The sequence below is a fragment of the Marmota marmota genome, unplaced genomic scaffold (genome assembly GCF_001458135.2).
Source record: "Marmota marmota marmota unplaced genomic scaffold, marMar, whole genome shotgun sequence".
In the NCBI taxonomy this organism is placed as follows: Eukaryota; Metazoa; Chordata; class Mammalia; order Rodentia; family Sciuridae; genus Marmota; species Marmota marmota.
In genome coordinates this window covers 9805807-9823732 of record NW_025999982.1, presented here as the reverse complement: position 1 = coordinate 9823732, position 17926 = coordinate 9805807, and the positions used below count along the sequence as shown (strand labels likewise).

Sequence of the window (17926 nt, the reverse complement as noted above, 5' to 3'; positions counted from 1 at the left end):
GGGGGGGGGGGGGGGGGGGATGATTCCACCAGCCCTGCCTCAGCCACAGCCACAGCCACGCCCCTTCTGTATGATTTACAGAGAACAATTGTATTGTACGGAAGGAATCCCCTGCTCAGAACAACCACGGGCCAAGCAAAGCCACAGTGCTCCAGTGGGGACTGAGTCATGGAATCTGTGACGTAGCTAGAACACCCGCCTGGGCCAGCCCGGGGTCAGATGGCCATGTTCAGAGCTGACTCTGTCCTGACCCGGGGGTGGCTTTGTGAAAGCTGCTCATTGGCCAAAGCTAAGACTTCCTGACCCTACCCCCCCCCAAAAAAAAAACACTCCTCCCTTTGCATCCCCATCTTCCCATCCAAGTCCTATAAATGATGGGGTTGAGTCCTTCCTTTGTGGGTTGTGGTGGTTCAGAGGTCAGATCCTTCAGGGAAGCCCTGGCTTTAACACTTTCGGTGAGGCTTTGCCTCAGTTTCCTTATCTTTAAAGCAATTTGCATGGGGATTTTTTTTTTTTAGTCATACATGACTTGCATGGGGATGTTTTTGAGAATTAAACCATGAATTAATAATATGTAGGATTCTTAGAACAGTGCCTAACATGTAAAAGTGCTCAGTAAATCTTACCTTGTATTTTTTCTATCAGAGTTTTCACTTTGCTGGGGCGGGGCAGGGGTTTGCTCAGATAAAACATTTCTGAAACTCCTAGGCGCATGCTAATAGAGGCCATTAGTATGAGAATAACTGCAGAAAGGCGCTTCCTAGACTCCCACACGAGTGAGAGAGTGTGTCTGCCCAGGAGAGAGGCTGTCCCATGTTCCCTTCCCAGTCCCGTGAAGAGCATGTCATTGAGACCAGGCATCAGGAGCCTGTCCTAGGAGATCCAGGCACGAGCTCACAGACTTGGAAGCTACAGGGTCAGGCAGGCTTTGGTGGTGGCCGCTGGAGATGTGCATTTTATCTCCCCTCTCTTGTTCTGATTGGGCCAAGGCTGCACCCTAAGGCTCCTTCCTGGTGCCCTTCTAGTCCTGCTCTGCAGCCTCAGGCATGGAGCCTGGCAGCCCTGACTGGGGAATCATGTTTGCCCAGTGCCTGGGGCAGGGCAGCACTGGGAACTGGGGCTTCCAGGAACAGGAGATGCACACAGAACCGGTTGTTTGGTACTCTTTTGAGAGGTGGACAGTCTTGGATGTACCCGCCACTTTTCTACCTTGGTAGGGCAGCACACTGAGGGCCCTGCCCACCAGTTGTCACAGTGCTAGGCGCCTCCCTGTCACACCTGAAGCCTAGCTGCTCATGGAGGACAGTGACTACAGGTATAGGAATTTGGGATGGACACATTCTGATCCCAGCACCTCTCTGACAAGCCCGGGCTCTTTTGAATACGTTATTTGGCTCTCTTGCAATTTCCTCCTCAAGTCATTCATAAAGGAAAAAAGAAATCTCAGTTAGTTTGGAGTTCCAAGTATCCGGATTCTGGTTAACGGGGATTTGAACTTTCTTTCCTCTCTTGAGTACAGAGGAGGAGAAAGTCCCTCAGACCCTGTTAAGTGGATGAAAGGCCTCCTTGCTTGTGACCCACATAGAAAGAGGCCCTCATTGGGGCTGGGGATGTGGCTCAAGCGGTCGCGCGCTCGCCTGGCATGCGTGCGGCCCGGGTTCAATCCTCAGCACCACATACAAACAAAGATGTTGTGTCCGCCGAAAACTAAAAAATAAATATTAAAATTCTCTCTCTCTGTCTCTCTTTAAAAAAAAAAAAAAAGAATGTACTTAAAAAAAATAAAAAGAAATGCAAACACTTGAGAGAAAAACTGCCTTGTTTCCCTCCCTCTCTCAGAGATAGGCTTTGGTTGTCACCTTGGTCAAGCTCTCCTGGCCCCAGGAGGGACACTTTTCTGTGGCAGTGAAGACTGGGGACCCATGACAGTGTTGGGGGGGGTGGTGTGGAAGGTAAGGAGAAAGATGACCTTTGAGGGACTGAAAGCCCTGGGAACGCTGGAGGAGACCCCGGGCAATGACCCCTGAGTCCTTCCCACAAGGCTACCTCAGTGGCCCCATGAGCACACGGAATATTCCCAGGACCTTATTGTAGTAGAGGGGCTTAGCTGAGGCTAATGGGGGCCACCGCAGGCCTAGCTTCCTCACTGGGACCTGCAGGGTGGGTTGCACTTGGCTCGGCGTCCCCTCCATCTCCAGCTCACGGTCTGTCCCCACTCTCCTCCAGATGGGATCTATTATGGAGACAATCGGTTCAACACCGTGAGCGAGTCGGGAACAGCCACACTGAAAGCTCGGCCAAGAGTCCGGCCCCTGCTGACCTTCCTCCCACTGGTGAGTACAGCTCTGCTCCCGGGTCTGAGGGTCTGCTCTGGGTAGGGACGCCTTGCTTGCCACAGAGGAACCTGCCTCCCCTGTGCGGCCTGAGGGGACATCAGCCTCACCCTCTGTCATTCTTTTCCTTCCTGATGCCAATCTAGGTGGCTGCCGGGAGGAGGCATGGTTAGTGCTCACGGCAGAAAGGCCTGGGATTGGGGTGTCAGCTCCTGTAGGTCATGGGGAATTTGCGCACAGAGGTGGCCTAACGGTGGGTACCTCAAGTTAAGCGGGGCTCATTTCCCACAATCGGTGGTGGCTCTCTGCTTCATGCCAGGCCTGCATTAGGTGCTGGGATACAGCCACGTCTGCACTGGCATTGCTCAGGAGCCTGTGCCCACTGCAGGGGATGAACGACACCAACTGTTCAAACCAGGACCAGACACAGGGCAGCCAGTACAGCCACAGGGTAGTCAAGGAGGGCTTAATGAAAGAGGTGACACCCAAACTGTCTCATAGGACAAACAGCAGTGACCTTGGGAGAAGGGCATTTGAGACAGATTTGTCTGTGGGTCTGAAACTATGAGAAACTTCTCTTTCAAAGCCCATGATTGGGCTTTTGTTCTTTGGTGAGTTAAAAAGACCCAGAGAAAATATTTTATGACTGGTTCTGTTTTCCACAATAAAAATTCCTATATTTTCTGAAACATTCTAGACAAGTGTACTGTCAATAGAAATGTGATGCAAGAATCATATGTAATTTGAAATTTTCTAGTAGCTCCATTGAAAGCAGAAAGAAATGGGTAAGGGCTGGGGTGTGGCTCAGTGATAAAGCGCTCACCTAGCATGTGCAGGGAGGGCCCTGGGCTTAGTCATCAGCACCACAAAAAAAAAAAAAAAAAGTCAAACTGATTTTAATAATATATTTTACTTAACCCAGAATATATGAAAGAGTGTCATTTCAATATTTAATCAATGTAAAAAATACTAAAGAGATAGTTTACTTTCTTTTGTTCATATGAAGTGTTCAAAATCTAGAGTACCACGACATGCAGCATATCCCGCTTCTGAAGAGTGACACTTCAAGCCCTCAATGGCCACTTGTAGTCAGTGGCTGCTATGTTGGACAGGCAGACTTGGAGTCTAAGCAGCAGCCTACCAAATGTGGGTTCGCTCATATCTCTCAGGTCTGGGTCTTGGTTGGGACAACACTGTTGCCTGAGTCATGGTGACAACCATGGTGACATGTGACAACTCCTTGAGGGTTTGTACCACCTAGTCTGACAAGGCACCTTACTGTAGTCTGAGCTTTCGGGGCCTGTTAGACAGAACATGCCACACCTTGGTCCTAGTATCTGCACGCCCTGCCCGACACTGCCTGGCCCCACCACCTCCCTCTCTGCATCACCAATTTTTTTCTGGTTTGTCCAACTCCACCAGACAGACCCCAAGGTTCTAGTGAGATAGACCAAGTCTGACACCTTGCTGCATCCCCAAGGCCTCCTTGTGGAGGGTCTAGCACACAGATTTCTGTGTATACAGCTTCCAATCATATATTTTCTGCTTATAAAAGCAGTTTATGGACTGTGGTTGTGGCTCAGTGGTAGAGCACTTGCCTGGCATATGTGAGGCCCTGGATTCAATCCTCAGCACCACATATGAATAAATAAATAAAGTGAAAAATCCATTGGCAACTAAAAAATATTTTTTTAAAAGGCAATTCATGGCTATTATAGACAAATAAAGAAAGAAAACCACCACCAACAAGAAGGTATAAAGTGAGGGCCAGGCATGGTGGCACACACCTGTAATCCTAGCAGCTCTGAAGGCCGAGGCAGGAGGATCACAAGTTCAAAGCCAGCCTCAGCAACTTACCAAAGCTCTAAGCAATTTAGTGAGACCCTGTCTCTAAATTTAAAAAAGCCGGCGGGGAGGGGGGCGCTGGGGATGTGGCTCAGTGGTTAAGCACCCCTGTGTTCAATCCCTGGTACCAAAAAAATAAATAAATAAATAAATAAGAAAAAGAAAGGTATCAAGTTAGTCCCCACCTCCATTTCCAGAGATGCATAAAACTGCTGTAGGGGTCACTGTAACCATAAACACAGATGAACAATTTTGACAGATCCTATTTCTGGAGGTGAGCTTATCTCTCCCCTGACCTACCCTCAACACACCTATTCAGGATCCCAATGGTGTGGTGTCCCAGAGCTGCCCCCTCTGTACCTGTGCTGACTATTGAATTTTAAAGTACTCTACAGGGAAAACCGCATTTCCCCTAGGCTGGCTTCTCCTGTCCTGTCCTTCCCCTGTCTGGATCACTCCAAGATTCTTCAACTAAAAGGTTAATGAGGTCCCCTTTGAGTGTGTTCTGATTGGCTAAGGTCCAGCATTTTACCCGCCCACCACCTTGGGCCCCACCTGACTTTCCGTCCCAGCCTGCTTGGGATCTGGTCTGGGCAGGCCCCAGGCAGGCCCTGCGGAGACTTGGGGGGCCACTGGCTGGGGCATCGCCATCTGAAGCCGGGAGTTCTGGGCCTTCTCCGGAAATACTTCCTGGGAGCAGCCCAGAGAGGAGGCATCTCCCCAACAAATGCACCGTCCCTTGTGAGAGTGAGAGAAGGAAGACACCCTGAAGCCCAGCTGAAGCCTCAGTGGGGCCATATGAGGCTCCCTTTACAGAGACAAAAACTGAACCCAGAAAAGGGACGTGCGCTACCTTCCTTCAGTGCTGGCTAAACGAGGAATGGCAGGGGGGGCCATTTGTCCCATCTAGTGGCTCAGCCCTGTGATCTCCGCAGGAGCACTTAGTGTGCCAGGCAATGCTCCAAGTATCATGCATGTGAATGGAGCCACATTCATTGACTATTGAATTTTAAAGTACTCTACAGGGAAAACCGCATTTCCCCTCGGCTGGTTTCTCCTGTCCTGTCCTTCCCACTTCTGGATCACTCCAAGATCCTTCAGCTAAAGGGTTAATGAGGTCCCTTTAGGAAGCTGCTGTCGTGAACCCCCATTTTACCGATGGAGAAATTGAAGAACTGAGAAAAGTGACTTGCTTAAGTGGCAGAACCAGGACTCAAACCCCTGCAGCCAGCTTCCAGGGCCAAGTGCTATTCAGGCCACCCTCCCTCCTCCTCCCCCACTGCCTAGAAGCCTTGTCTTCCCCTCCTAGAGGACCAGCCTAGAACCATTACCACCTCCCTTGTCTGCCTCTCTGAATCCCCACCCCACAGCTGGGGCCAGGTCTCTTGCCTCTTTTAGATCATAGACCCTTTGAGGCCCCGATGGAGCTACAGACTGCCTGCACACAGTTTTGCTTACCATTTCACCAGAGGACTCAGAAGCCCACCCTCCATGTGCCTTTAGATTAGAAACCCTTGGTCCATGCCCTCTTTGGCAGCTACAGTTCTGTGGTCCTGATTCAGGTTCCAAGACCCCAGGCGTTCACCATCATTAGCCGTCTAATACTGGGTGGAAGGGAATCAGCATCTTGATCCTCTTCTCCTATGTGGCCCTCAGGTTCCATTCACAGGCCCAGTCCCCAGCTTTCTTCCCACAGGGGCACGAGGTCAGGAGAATGGGGAGACATGGGAGGACAGCACTGCATGTGGCTTGGGCTCACACACATACACACGTGTGCGCACACACACCCTGTCCCCCAGCCCGAGTCAGGTTGGGTGGGGAGCTGGGCCAGGGCCTGAGCCCTGCCTGACACTGGCCTAGCTGGCTGGGCTCCATGCCTCTCTCCTTCCCTCCTACATTCAGAGGGCACCTCCCACGGAGGCTACCCTGGGGCAGGGGAGGTGGGAGGCAGCATCCAAAAAGTCAGGTGACAGCCCAGCAAGGTCTTGGAGCTCTTGCCTGAATGATCCCTTGCCATCAGTACCTTCCATGAGCCTGCCAGGGGACAGGGTTCAGGAGGAGAGGGCAAGACGAGGTGGGGGGAGCTGTGACAGGTACCTCTGCCCTGGAGCTTCCTCGCTCTGTTTGAGCTAGAGGTGGTGAGGACCCAGAGAGGTGGCACCTAGCAAAGCCAATGATGAGAAGGACCTTGGATCCCTCAGTGACAGGAATAGGACCTGGGATCGATCCTTGGGTTGCTGAGGGCCAAGTCCTTCTTCTTTCTGGGCCTGTAGCTCCTCATTCATCAGTTGGGGTTACACTGAATGGTCCCCAAAGGCCTCCTCAGCTGTGACTGTGTTAAAATGGCTCCCTGGTGGAAGGGGAGGAGGCATGGTTAGCTCCCTAGAGACCTGTCTCCTCTCACATGGATGACTTCTTGAGTTCTGCTTCTTCCTTGAAGAGGTGGCATTCTAGCCACCAGGGCCGCCCCACCTTCTTGTTTGGGGAAGTCTGAGAAGCTGAATTAGAACCACCAAACTTCACGCCAGTAACCCAGGAGGCTGAGGTAGGAGGATTGCCAGCCTCAGCAACTTAGTGAGACCCCTGTCTCAAAATAAAAAATAAAAAAGACTGGGTGTGTAGCTCAGTAGCAAAGTGTCTCTGGGTTCAATCCCTGGTACAAAAAAAAAAAAAAAAAAAAGAACCACCAAACTACAGAGATTACCAAAATGAGAACACTGAGGCCTGGGGAGGGGACAGTCTGCCCAGGCTGCAGCTCAAAGAGAACTGAGATAGGAGCTGGGCCTTCCTCCTAGGCCAGTCCTGTCCACTGTAGACCTGGGCTGAGGAAGGAGCAATCCTTTTGCTCTACTTCTAAGGGAAACCAGGCCCCTACCTGAGAGCTGAGCCATGAACAGCAGCTCACAGGAAGGCTGTGCTTGTCTCTCCCTCCAGAATGCAACCGTCTCCATCATGATGCATGTGAGGAATTTAAAACTAAATGCCCATGTGGCAAGTTTGGGTAAACTGGCTAGACAGGTCCCCAGGGGTGCCTGGGGTGGTGAGAACTCCCTGGATCACCCCACCCTCTGAGTCAGACAGGCCCAGCTCTGCCAGGGGAGGTATCCCTGGGCTCCGGCAGCCCTGCCTGTTCTGGGCGCCTCCCTCTATTCCTCTGTGGCCTGGGAGCTCAAGGAAACAGCTGGAGTCAACTTCATCCCTCCCTCCCACCCTCTCCCCAGCTGCAGGAGCTCATCTCTAAACTCAAGGTCCGGGCTCTTTTGGGGGGTAGGAGCTGAGCTCCCTAAGCTCAGCCTTGCTAGCTTTTGACTCACTCCTGGGGGCGATGTTGGGTGGAAGGGTGGGGGCGAGGGCTGTAGGAGCACTGTGCCCCTTTTTCCACCCACAGGGCCCCTTCACTTATGGTGAGGGCCTCCGCCAGGACCTCCAAAGGTGGGTCCAGGGGAAGACGGCTTTACGGTAGTAATTCTGCTCTGGCCCCAGGAGAGATCTGAGGTCCTGACAGAGCATGGGAGGAAAGGCGGGGAAGCTCTTTTGCAAAAAAATGCTCACTGTCGCTCAAATTCAGAGAAGCTGCTCTGTGGGGAACACACAGCTGTGTTATAAAATGTAAGGTTGGCCCTTCTAGATCCTCCAGCCTGCCCGCTGGCCAGCACCCCCACACTGCCCCCAAAGCCAGCAGCAACCGGCTGGGTTTCTCCAGCCAAGTATGTGGGAGCCTGGAGGGGTCTCCTGTTGCTCTCACTCTGGGTGCCCTAGAGGGGCCCCATCCCCCCAGACTACAGCAGTGCTGCCAACTGTGCCTGGCTCTAACTCTGGCCCAGGGCCCTCTCCTCACCCCCCACACATAGCTGCACCGCCATCCTTAGGGGCTCGGCTGCAGAAGGTGTCTGGTGAGGAGGTTTGCATCCCGTGATGGATGAACCGCTAGGACTCAGAGCTGGCAAGTACCCAAGGACCAAGGTCAGCCATGCATTGCCCACTGGCCAGGCCCCTGGAGACCCACCCTTGGGGCGTGGCTGGGCTCCGAGGAATCTCAGGCATGAGGATGTGTGCATGGGGGAGCACCAGGAGGCCACCAGAAGGGGAGCAGCAGGCCACACCCCTCAAACTGCAAAGGGGAGACTAGACTCCTCCTCCTAGTGTTTCCTTTCTTTCCTCCTTCCCTCCCTTCCTCCCCCTCTCTTCAATCCTAAAATGTTAGTAATCAAGAGGGCACTAGAGGATTCCTAATGACTTGTTGCTGACCATTGGGAAATACCCTTATCAATCCAACCAGACAGACATGCCCCAGGGGTTGTGCCCTGGGCAGAGAATCTGAGAGCTCAGGCTGCTTCAAAACCCTGCTCCCATCAGAGCTCTGGGATGAGAACCCAGGGAAATAACCTTTCTTTGGTGCTGCTCTGCAGGACCTCTGGAGGTGCAGTCACCTCTGTTGTCACAGCAAACCTAAGGCAGATGGTAACATCCCAATTTTACAGAAGAGAAAATTGGACCTAAGGCAAGAGGGGGGCACACTTAGTAAGCGCTGACTATGTCAGATACTGTCTTAGATTGCTTTTAGTCAACGGAGTTAAGATTGCAAATCTGGTCTGCCTGATTTCAAAATTGATGTTTTTTCCACTCAGCCACAATATTTTTTTAAAAAAATTATAATTGTACTGGGTGGGGTATTTATTTATTTATTTATTTATTTATTTTTGGTGTGTGTGTATGTGTAGGGTGGGTATTTTTTGTTGTTGTTGTTGTTTGTTTGTTTGTTTTTCAGACAGTGTCAATAAGTTGTCCAGGTTGGCCTCAAACTTGTGATTCTCCTGCCTCAGCCTCCTGAGAGCTAGGATTACCAGCCTGTACCACCAGGCCCAGCTTAGGGCACTTAAAAAAATTATGAATGAAATATAAGTTCATTGTTAAGAACTGAGAAAGAGCTGGGCGCAGTGGTACACACCTATAATCCCAATTACTCTGGAGGCTGAGACAAGACGATCACAATTTAGTAAGATCCTGTCTCAAAATTTAAAAAAGGGTTAGGGATGTGGTAAAATGCCCTTGGATTTAATCCCCTGTACCACAAAAAGGAAAAAAAATAACAAGAAATAGAGACAAGTACAAGGAAAAAAATAAATGCAAATATTCCTGGAATGGTGCTGTTCTTTGCAGGTGCCTCCTTCTGCCTGTTTCCTTCCAGAAGCATTTTAATATCCTGGGCTGCGTCTTCCACTGAGCTGGGTCACTGGCTTGCGCACCCCTGCGAAGTCAGTGAGGTGGCCAATGGTCTTAGCCGCTGGGTGTTGTCTGGGTGTGGGGACGAGGAAGTGCTGAGGCCCAGTTTCGTGGCGTTCCCAACCTGCAGGGCCAGCACTGGACTCTGCCCCAGGCATGGGGCAAGGTTGAGTAGCAGCAGGGAGTGGCTGTGGCATGGCCGGCTGCCCAGGCGGGCCCAGGAAGGGAGGCGCCTGCTGGCCGGCCCTCCAGGGGTGCACTCAGCTGCTCATTTGCGTGTTCTCTGCTGCAGTGGCCACAGGTGGGTTCAGGCTGTCTCGATGTGGGCTGCCACCAAGGGCCGTACATTCAAGGTGCATTCCAACCCCAGCGACAGCACCAGGGGCATCCGGGTCTCTCTCATTTTCCCAGGACCAGTGTACTGAGGGTGGGGTGTGACCAGCTCCTCAGCTGACAGCAGCAGAGTCCCATGTGTGAGGCCAACAGTGACCCCCAGCTCAGTCCTCCTGCAAGGCCCGCAGCTGCTGGAAAACCTTCAAGGGCTTCCTCCCAGCTCTCCTCTACCTTCCCCTTTGGCTTCTCTGGAGTTAGATGACTACCCAGAGACTACCCACCTGTCCCAACACCCTGTCATTGAGAGGTAACCCCAAGCATTCAGGTCACCACCTACACAATACAGGTGAGCAAGTCACAGACGGGACACACGGTCGAAGTAATCCTTGCCATGTGTTTACAGAAGAACCAGAAAACTGGGGCCTAAAAGGAGATTTGACTTTGCTTTCAGTTCACTGGTGCCCGAGATGGCACCAGAAGATGCTTTCTGTCTGTCCTGTATCTTTCTACCACTCATTTACCCACCCAGGAATTTACCCATTCAACAAACAATTATTGAATTGTCCAGTCTGTGCCAAAGACTCAGCACATTCAAAGATTCAGCTGTCACCTGAGCCTCAAGTAGGCTGTGCTGGACAGCAGACCACAGTCATGTACAGTATTTGCTCAGTTATACTATAGTAGTGGCAAAGAGGGGGACTCTGAGGTCCTGTGGTTGGCTCTGTCACTTGCTATCTGTGTGACCTTGGTCAGTGTACTTACCCTCTCTGTGCTTTCAGTTTCCTCATCTATAAAATAAAAACAATAACCTTTCACAGGGTTACTATGAAGACTAACTGGGTTGCTACATGTGAGGTACTTGGAACTGTGCCTTGTATTTAATAAGAACCTAACATCGAGTTGAAATAGTAATGCATACAGGGCCTTAAGAGCTCAAAGGGAAGAGAAACTAACTTGGGCTAGGGTTGCCAAGGACATCATGGCAGAGGAGCATTTAATCTGGGGTTTAAAAGATAACTAGGCTGGGCACAGTGGTGCACACCTGTAATCCAGTGACTTGGGAGGCCGAGGCAGGAGGATGACAAGTTCAAGACCAGCCTCAGCAACCTAGCAAGGCCCTAAGGAACTAGGCAAGATCCTGTCTCAAAATAAAAAATAAAATGGGCTGGGGATGTGACTCAGTGGTATGGGGCCTCTGGGTTCAATCCCTGGTACCAAGGATGGAAGGAAGGAAGGAAAGATAGATACCTAGGAGTTTGCCAGATAGAGAAGAGCAGCCTAGACAATAAGAGCAAGAGCAGAGCCTGAGAAGTGGAAATAAACCCCAAGGGGACTATAGAGCTGTCAGAGGATGGGAAGGCAGGTAGGCCAATCATCTGGGGGGGTTTAAAACTACTCATCCACCCAGCACCTCTAAAACCTCTAGTGAATGCATAGATTCTAAGTCTCCCCCAGTGTTTTGCTTTGGATGGTCTCATATTTTTGTTGTTCTCGTCTTTTGTTTGCTTTGCTTAATTGTTTTTTTTAAATTATAAGATACACATATTGTAAAATTCACCATTTTAATCATTTGAAAGTGTATAACTCTCTAAGCACAGTGGTGCACACCTTGACCCCAGCTATTCGGGAGTCTGAGGCAGGAGGATTCAAGTTTGAGGCCAGTCTCCGCAACTTAGCACAACCCTGTCAGAGAGAGAGAGAGAGAGAGAGAGAGAGAGAGAGAGAGAGAANNNTCTTCCTCCTCTTTCTCCTTTTCCTCCTCTTCCTCCTCCTTTTCTTCCTCCTCCTCCTCCTCCTCCTTTTCTTCCTCCTCCTCCACCTCCTCCTCCTCCTCCTTCTCCTCCTTCTCCTTCTTCTTTTCCTGTGACACTGGGCATTGAACCCTTGGGTGCTCTACCACTGAGCTACTGGGCTACTACCCAGCCCGTTTCATTTTGAGACAGGGTCTCACTAAGTTGTCCAGACTGGCCTCAAACTTGAATGGTCTTGCCTTAGCCTCCCGAATCCCTGGGACTACAGGCATGTGCCACCATGCCTGGCCCAAGTTCTGTTCTTACTGAGGCTTCACCTCATTCTCAGCTCAAGGAGGAGGGTAGGACATTCGGCACCCACAGGGATCAGTGCTGTCCCTATCTGCACATTGCATGCTGAAAATGTCAGGCCAGTGCACTCAATACCAGCTGCTTGGTTCCCCGGTGACCAGCAAGTGGGAGATTAACCTTCATAATCTATTTTTCTGGGACCAAGATTCAGATGCGTTTGCACTTGCCTTCCTGGAACACACACCAATGGAAGCTGCCGCTCAGTGAACTCATGGGGTTGTGAGAGGGAAGAACGGGCTGGGAGCTCCTGAAGGCATGAGGCTGGCTGTGGGCCCTTCTCCAGGAGTCAGATGGCTGAGACTGTGGTGAGGTGGTTGGTGTGGACTGAGACCCCTCATGGATGAGGTGGGACCTAAAGCCCAGATCTCCACCTGACTTGCTCTGACAAGCTTCTTAGGAGAGGCTGCTCCCAAATTATCAAAGAGTAATTCCAAGAAGGCGCACTTAGTAACACAGGGTCTCAATGCATGGGGCCGTGGGCTCCTAGAGGGCAAAGCTGAGTACCCCTTTGGGTCTTGTCAGTGTAGATGGGTGTAGACAGCAGACTGCTCCTTTTTTTTTTTTTTTTTTTTAGGTGGACACAACATCTTTAGTTTGTTTTTATGTGGTGCTGAGAATCGAACCCAGTGTCTCACGCATGCTTGGCAAGCGCTCTACCACTTGAGCCACATCCCTAGCCCCAGACAGCTCCTTTTTAACCACAACAGCAGCTAGCCTTTATTGAGCTTTTATGATCTGCCAAAAGCGATGTGCTTCTCATCACTTAGTCATCATGACTTCCCTAGAATGGGCGCATTTTATTCTTTTCACCATTTCAAAGATGGGAAAATGCAGACAAAAATCTCAAGTAACTCACACAGCCCAGTAGCTAAGATTCAAATCCAGACCAGTTGGCTCCAAGGCCAGTGCTCTTCCCTGTACCAAAACCCCAGAGAGGCTCAGCTAGTCCCTGAAGGACGAGAGATTTTAAGAGAGACAAAACACCAAGGAATGGGAACTCCAGACCTGGGTTTGGTTATACTGGTTGTGTGACTTTAGGCAGCTTCCCAAACACTTCAGCTGAGCCCAGTGGTGCACACCTATAATCTCAGTGGCTCAGGAGGCAGAGGCAGGAGGATTATGAGTTCAAAGCCAGACTCAGCAATTTAGCGAGGTGCTAACAATTCAGTGAGACCTTATCTCTAATAAAATACGAAATAAGGCTGGGGATGTGGTTCAGTGATCAAGTGCCCCTGAATTCAATCCCTGGTACCCCCCAACTCCCCCCCCAAAAAACCATTTCTATGGCTCAGGTTCCTCAACTGGTAAATATAGTATCTTTTTCATAGGTTGGAGACAGTATGTTTAGAACATAGTGCAAGTAGCAATTATTATTATTGTTGTTGTTGTTATTATTATAAGTAGATGTGAGGCCTAGGAAGGGTGGCACACGCCTGTAATTCCAGAGACTCAGGAAGCTGAGGTAGGAGGATCACAAGTTTGAGGCTAGCTTCAGCAACTTAGTGAGACCCTGTCTGAAAATAAAAAGTAGGAAGGGCTGGGGATGTGGTTCAGTGGTTAAGTGCCCCTGGGTTCAATCCCCAGTATCAAAAAAAAAAAAAAAAAGAGAGAGAGAAAAGAAAGAAAGAAATAGAAGTAGAGGCAGCCTGAGTAGGTATCCAGGATGAATGTGGACTCTAGGGTACAGTTCTGGAGGGCGGCGGGGCGGAAGTCAATCTGGCTAGAATGTGAGATGGGTGTAATGGGTGAATGGAAAAGAAAAGTCGGCTGGGAAACAGGAGGCTAGGTCATTGAGAACCTTGAAAGCTACCATAAAATGCCCTCCAGCTCTTCAAAATGACAGGTGTGTGGACTTTGTTGACATATGGAAATGTGTGTTTGGAAAAAAAAACAGAATGCAAAATAGTCTGTACACACTGACAGCTGGGGAAACATGCTACGCTCTGTTACGTTTAGAGATCAGAAGGGCATCCGTGGTGCTGCAGGGTGCCAGTTTGCCACCTTCTTATTTATTTTTCTGTAAATACCTAATGAAAACTAAGAGTAAACAAGAGGTCAGGCTGAGGGCTTTAGCTTTTAACCTGTGGATATCCATGGGGAATCACTGCAGATTCTATTTTCTCTTGTTTTTCTTTGAGATTTAATTCATATACAGTTGACCCTCACTATTTTATTTGCAAATTTTCCTGGTGGCTCAAATTTAATTGTAACCCCAGAATTGACACAGACATAGCTCCTAGAGTCATTCTCAGACACACACAGAGTGGTAAAAATTTTGAGTGGCCCAATGTACATGTTCCCAGCTGAGCTCAAACAAGAGGACACTTGCCTTCTTGTTTCAGCTGTCATTATGTAAACAGGTGTCCTTTTCTATTTAGTGCTTATGTTTTTTCATATTTCTGGGATTAGTGGTTTTTGTTTTTTGTTGGTGCTGGGGATCGAACCCAGGGCACTTTGTGCATGCTAGGCAAACACTCTACCAACTGAGCTATTGCCCCAACCCCCATGTTTTTTCATATTTCTATGCTTTGTGTGTGTGTGTGACTTAGTGGTTTAAAATGCCTTCAAGTTGGGCTGGGGATGTGGCTCAAGCGGTAGCGCGCTCGCCTGGCATGCGTGCGGCCCGGGTTCGATCCTCAGCACCACATACAATCAAAGATATTGTGTCCACCGAAAAACTAAAAAATAAATATTAAAATTCTCTCTCTCTCTCTTAAAAAAAAAAAAAAAGCCTTCAAGTGTAGCGCAGAAGCACCTTTTTTTTGGGGGGGGGGTACCAGGGATTGAACTGAGGGGCACTTAACCACTGAGCCACATCCCCAGCCCTTTTTTGTTTTTGGGTTTTTTTTTTTTTGGTTTGTTTTTGAGACAGGATCTCACTGAGTTGCTTAGGGCCTTGGCTAAATTGCTGAGGCTGGCTTTGAACTTGTGATCCTCCTGTGTCAGCCTCCAGAGCCACTGGGATTACAGGTGTGTACCACCCAGCTCAACAGTATATATTAAATCAACAATATATATTAAATGTCTTTAATCAGAAGCCCACAAAGCAAAGTTATGTATTGATCAGTTGACAAAAAGTTGTAACTAGAGGTTCACGGAAACCTAACCCTGTATTTCCTCAGGAATAGTGATTCCATATTCAATATTGTGTTGGCTGCAACTTTATAGAATGTAACTGTCACCGCTAACGAAAATTGCAGGGCACCGTGGCGCACATCTGTAATCTCAACAACTGGGAGACTGAGGCAGGAGGGTCGCAAGCTTGAGGCCATCCTCAGCAATTTAGGGAGACCTTATCTCAAAATAAAAAAATAAAAGGACTGAGGGTGTGGTTCTGTAGTAAAGTATCCCTGGGTTCAATCCCTAGTACCTAAATAAATAAATAAATAAATAAAAGAATTGACTATACCACCAGATTTACCTGTTTAAATTCATTCTTTTTAATGTATGTACAAGGTGGTACAACCACAACCACATCGTCACTGCAGATTTTCAAGTAGTAAGATGGCCTTGCAGAGTGACTTGAGAATTGCCTGTCCATCTTCCCCTGTCTCCTGACCTCTGGTTCCTTTCAGAATGCCCAGGAGAGCCATGGGCTGGCTGTGCCCACCCCTTCTGTCCCAGAAGACTTTGCAGACAAAGAGGTGACAGGTAAGAAGGCTCTGGGTTTGGGTTTTCAGCATCTTTCTTCCTTCTTGGACCCTGAGCCCCAAAGCCAAGTATCTGACCCACCTCCCCAGCTGGTGGCACAGCCAGAGCCCTTAGGCCTCTTGGCCATGGTTGTGATGGGTGGGAGCAGCGGGGAGCTGAGGAGAGCCAGGGTTGGCCAAGGCTACGGAGGAGGAGGGGAAAGGGATAGTGACAGAACTGGGCTGCAGAAGGAATCAGAGAGCTGTGAAATGGTAGGAAGTATTCTGGCATCCAGTGAACCTGGCTTGGAACCCCAGCTCCCCCATATTCCCTTTGCCTCCTTGGGCAAGACAGCCTCTTGCACCTCTGTAGCTCCCAAGGAACAACAAGGGCAACAGTGCCAGCCCTGGAGGAGTAAATTAAGTGTTGGATGGCATGGAAGTCACACTGTGCTGACAACCTGCCAGTGACTTCCAGTGTCACTCAGAGGACTGCTGGGTTTGGCTCATCACCTGCTCTTTCCCCTCCCACACTGCCCCTGGGCACTTAAGAACCCCAAGCATATTACCACCTGGGGGGCTTTGCTCTGCTGTGCCCTCTGCATAGAGAGCACCAGCGACCCCTGCAGGGCTGTCCCTCCCTGTGCTCCAAGGTCACAGGCTCTTGGAGACCTTGCCTGACCATTTTAAACCGCACCCTCAGCCTCTCCCTGTTTTTTTTACCCAATACATTCAACATCTGATGTGGTCATAACTTATGGATGTATTGATTGTGTTCACTGCCTGTCCCCTTGTCCCTTTAAAGTATAAGCCCCAGGAGAATCACGGGTATTTTGTGTTTTTGTTTTGTTTTGTTGTTTACCTCTCTATCTCAGCTCTTAACTCAGAGCTAGACACCTGGGGGCTTTGTGAATGTGAGCTTCTCCCTCCCCCACTCTTGGTCTTTTTATTGTTTGAAGTCAAGACAACTGGGAGGAGCCCTTCAGAGCTGTGCCTTCCCCAGGTTTGCCATACTGTGCAGGGCACTGAGAGGAGGGACACAGAGGACAGTTGTCCCTAAGAGGGAGGTAGACTCTGGGGAGCCTAGGTTGCCCAGGTCACCCCTGTTCCATCCAGCAGTCCAAACTCTGCTCCACAAGTTCTCTGTGGGGTTCTTGGTGGACTCAGGGTTTTTAGAGGCAGGAGTTATTTGTTCATGCATATGTCTCCCTCCCAAGGGTCTTTCTCAAAACCTTCCTCCCCTGCCCCTGCCCCTGCCCCTGCCCCACGGCTTCCTATCTCTGTCTCATGTGCCCTGTTTTAAGCTGAAAAGTTAAGCAAAGATGCAGTAGTGGTTACCATTTATGAAGTGCCTCCTAGGGTACCATGGTAAGCTCTCTGCATGAATTTATAGGAATTTACTTAGTGTAAGTGCTAGAGGGGGTTCAGGCCTGGTGAGGGCCTCCGGGGGTCCACTCCCAGGAGGCTAGAAAACAAGAGATTTTGCTGCTCCATCGCTTGATGTTCAGGAGGAAAAGGCTGAGAAGGGCCAGTGCTTCTCTCTGACCCTCAGCCCTGTGCGCACAGGCCGCTCCAGGTCCCCTCTGCATCTCTGCCTCTCCCTTCTTTCAGGTACCAGCTCACTGGTCAATGGCAACCTCCGACTGTACAGCTCTGTGGGTGACCTGAGGCCTGAGCACTATGGCCTTAATCTACTCATCCCCCCACCTCCCCCAGGCCCAGCCCCGGGGCCACCCCAGGACATTTCACAACCTCCAGTGGAGGCCCCACCACTGCCTCCACCTTTCACAGCTCCCCTTCCACCTCCTCTGCTGCAGGAATCCCAACCCCCACCCCCACCCAGCACGGCCCCACCTCCACCTCCAGTACTGGACACCCTATCCCCCCCTCCCGCTCTCTCCCCGCCCTCCACTCCCACCCCTCCTGACTTCATTCCCCCTGCCCCGCCACTGGCCTTTCTAGCCCCTCCGCCACCCTCCTTGCCAGCCCCAGCACCCCCAGCTCCAGTGTCTCCTCATGTGATGGGGACTCATCACTTTCCCCCTGGGGGTGTCACCAAGTGGAAATCAGAGGCAGCACTGAATGGCAGGCAGTCAGAGGCCCCTAGAACCAGTCCCCCCAGGAGCCCTACTGAGCTAAAAGGGAGCCAAATGGGACCTAACCCAGAGCCTCATCTCACCTTCCCCCGTTCATTCAAAGTGCCTCCCCCAACCCCAGTCAGGACCTCATCTATCCCAATTCAGGAAGCACAAGGGGCTCCCCCAGAGGAAGAAGGGGCTACCAAGAAGGCTCCCAGCCGCTTTCCACTGCCTCCTAGCTTCCACATTCGTCCCGCCTCCCAGGTGTATGCAGACAGAGTCCCTGAGCCAGACCACCCCAAGGAGCCCAGGGCAGAGGCACCAGCGCCAGACAGCCCAAGGCTCAGCCAGCCAGCAACCAAGGAACAAGCAGGGACTCCACC

General features: G+C 50.5%; 2 protein-coding genes and 1 non-coding gene across 3 annotated transcripts in view; 1 reads left to right on the top strand and 2 right to left on the bottom strand.

Moving 5' to 3' along the window:
* Guca1anb (GUCA1A neighbor) overlaps positions 1 to 17926 on the bottom strand; it is a 66280-nt gene that overhangs the window by 25333 nt on the left and 23021 nt on the right. The window lies entirely within an intron of this gene.
* Positions 1 to 17926, top strand: part of CUNH6orf132 (chromosome unknown C6orf132 homolog) — a 32248-nt gene that overhangs the window by 8646 nt on the left and 5676 nt on the right. The window contains 3 exon segments of the mRNA XM_048805315.1: positions 2227 to 2333; positions 15412 to 15487; positions 17077 to 17926. Coding sequence (XP_048661272.1) covers positions 2227 to 2333; positions 15412 to 15487; positions 17077 to 17926 — 1033 coding nt within the window.
* Positions 14260 to 14337, bottom strand: Trnaa-agc. The gene has a single exon. It is a non-coding gene; the product is annotated as a tRNA-Ala (tRNA).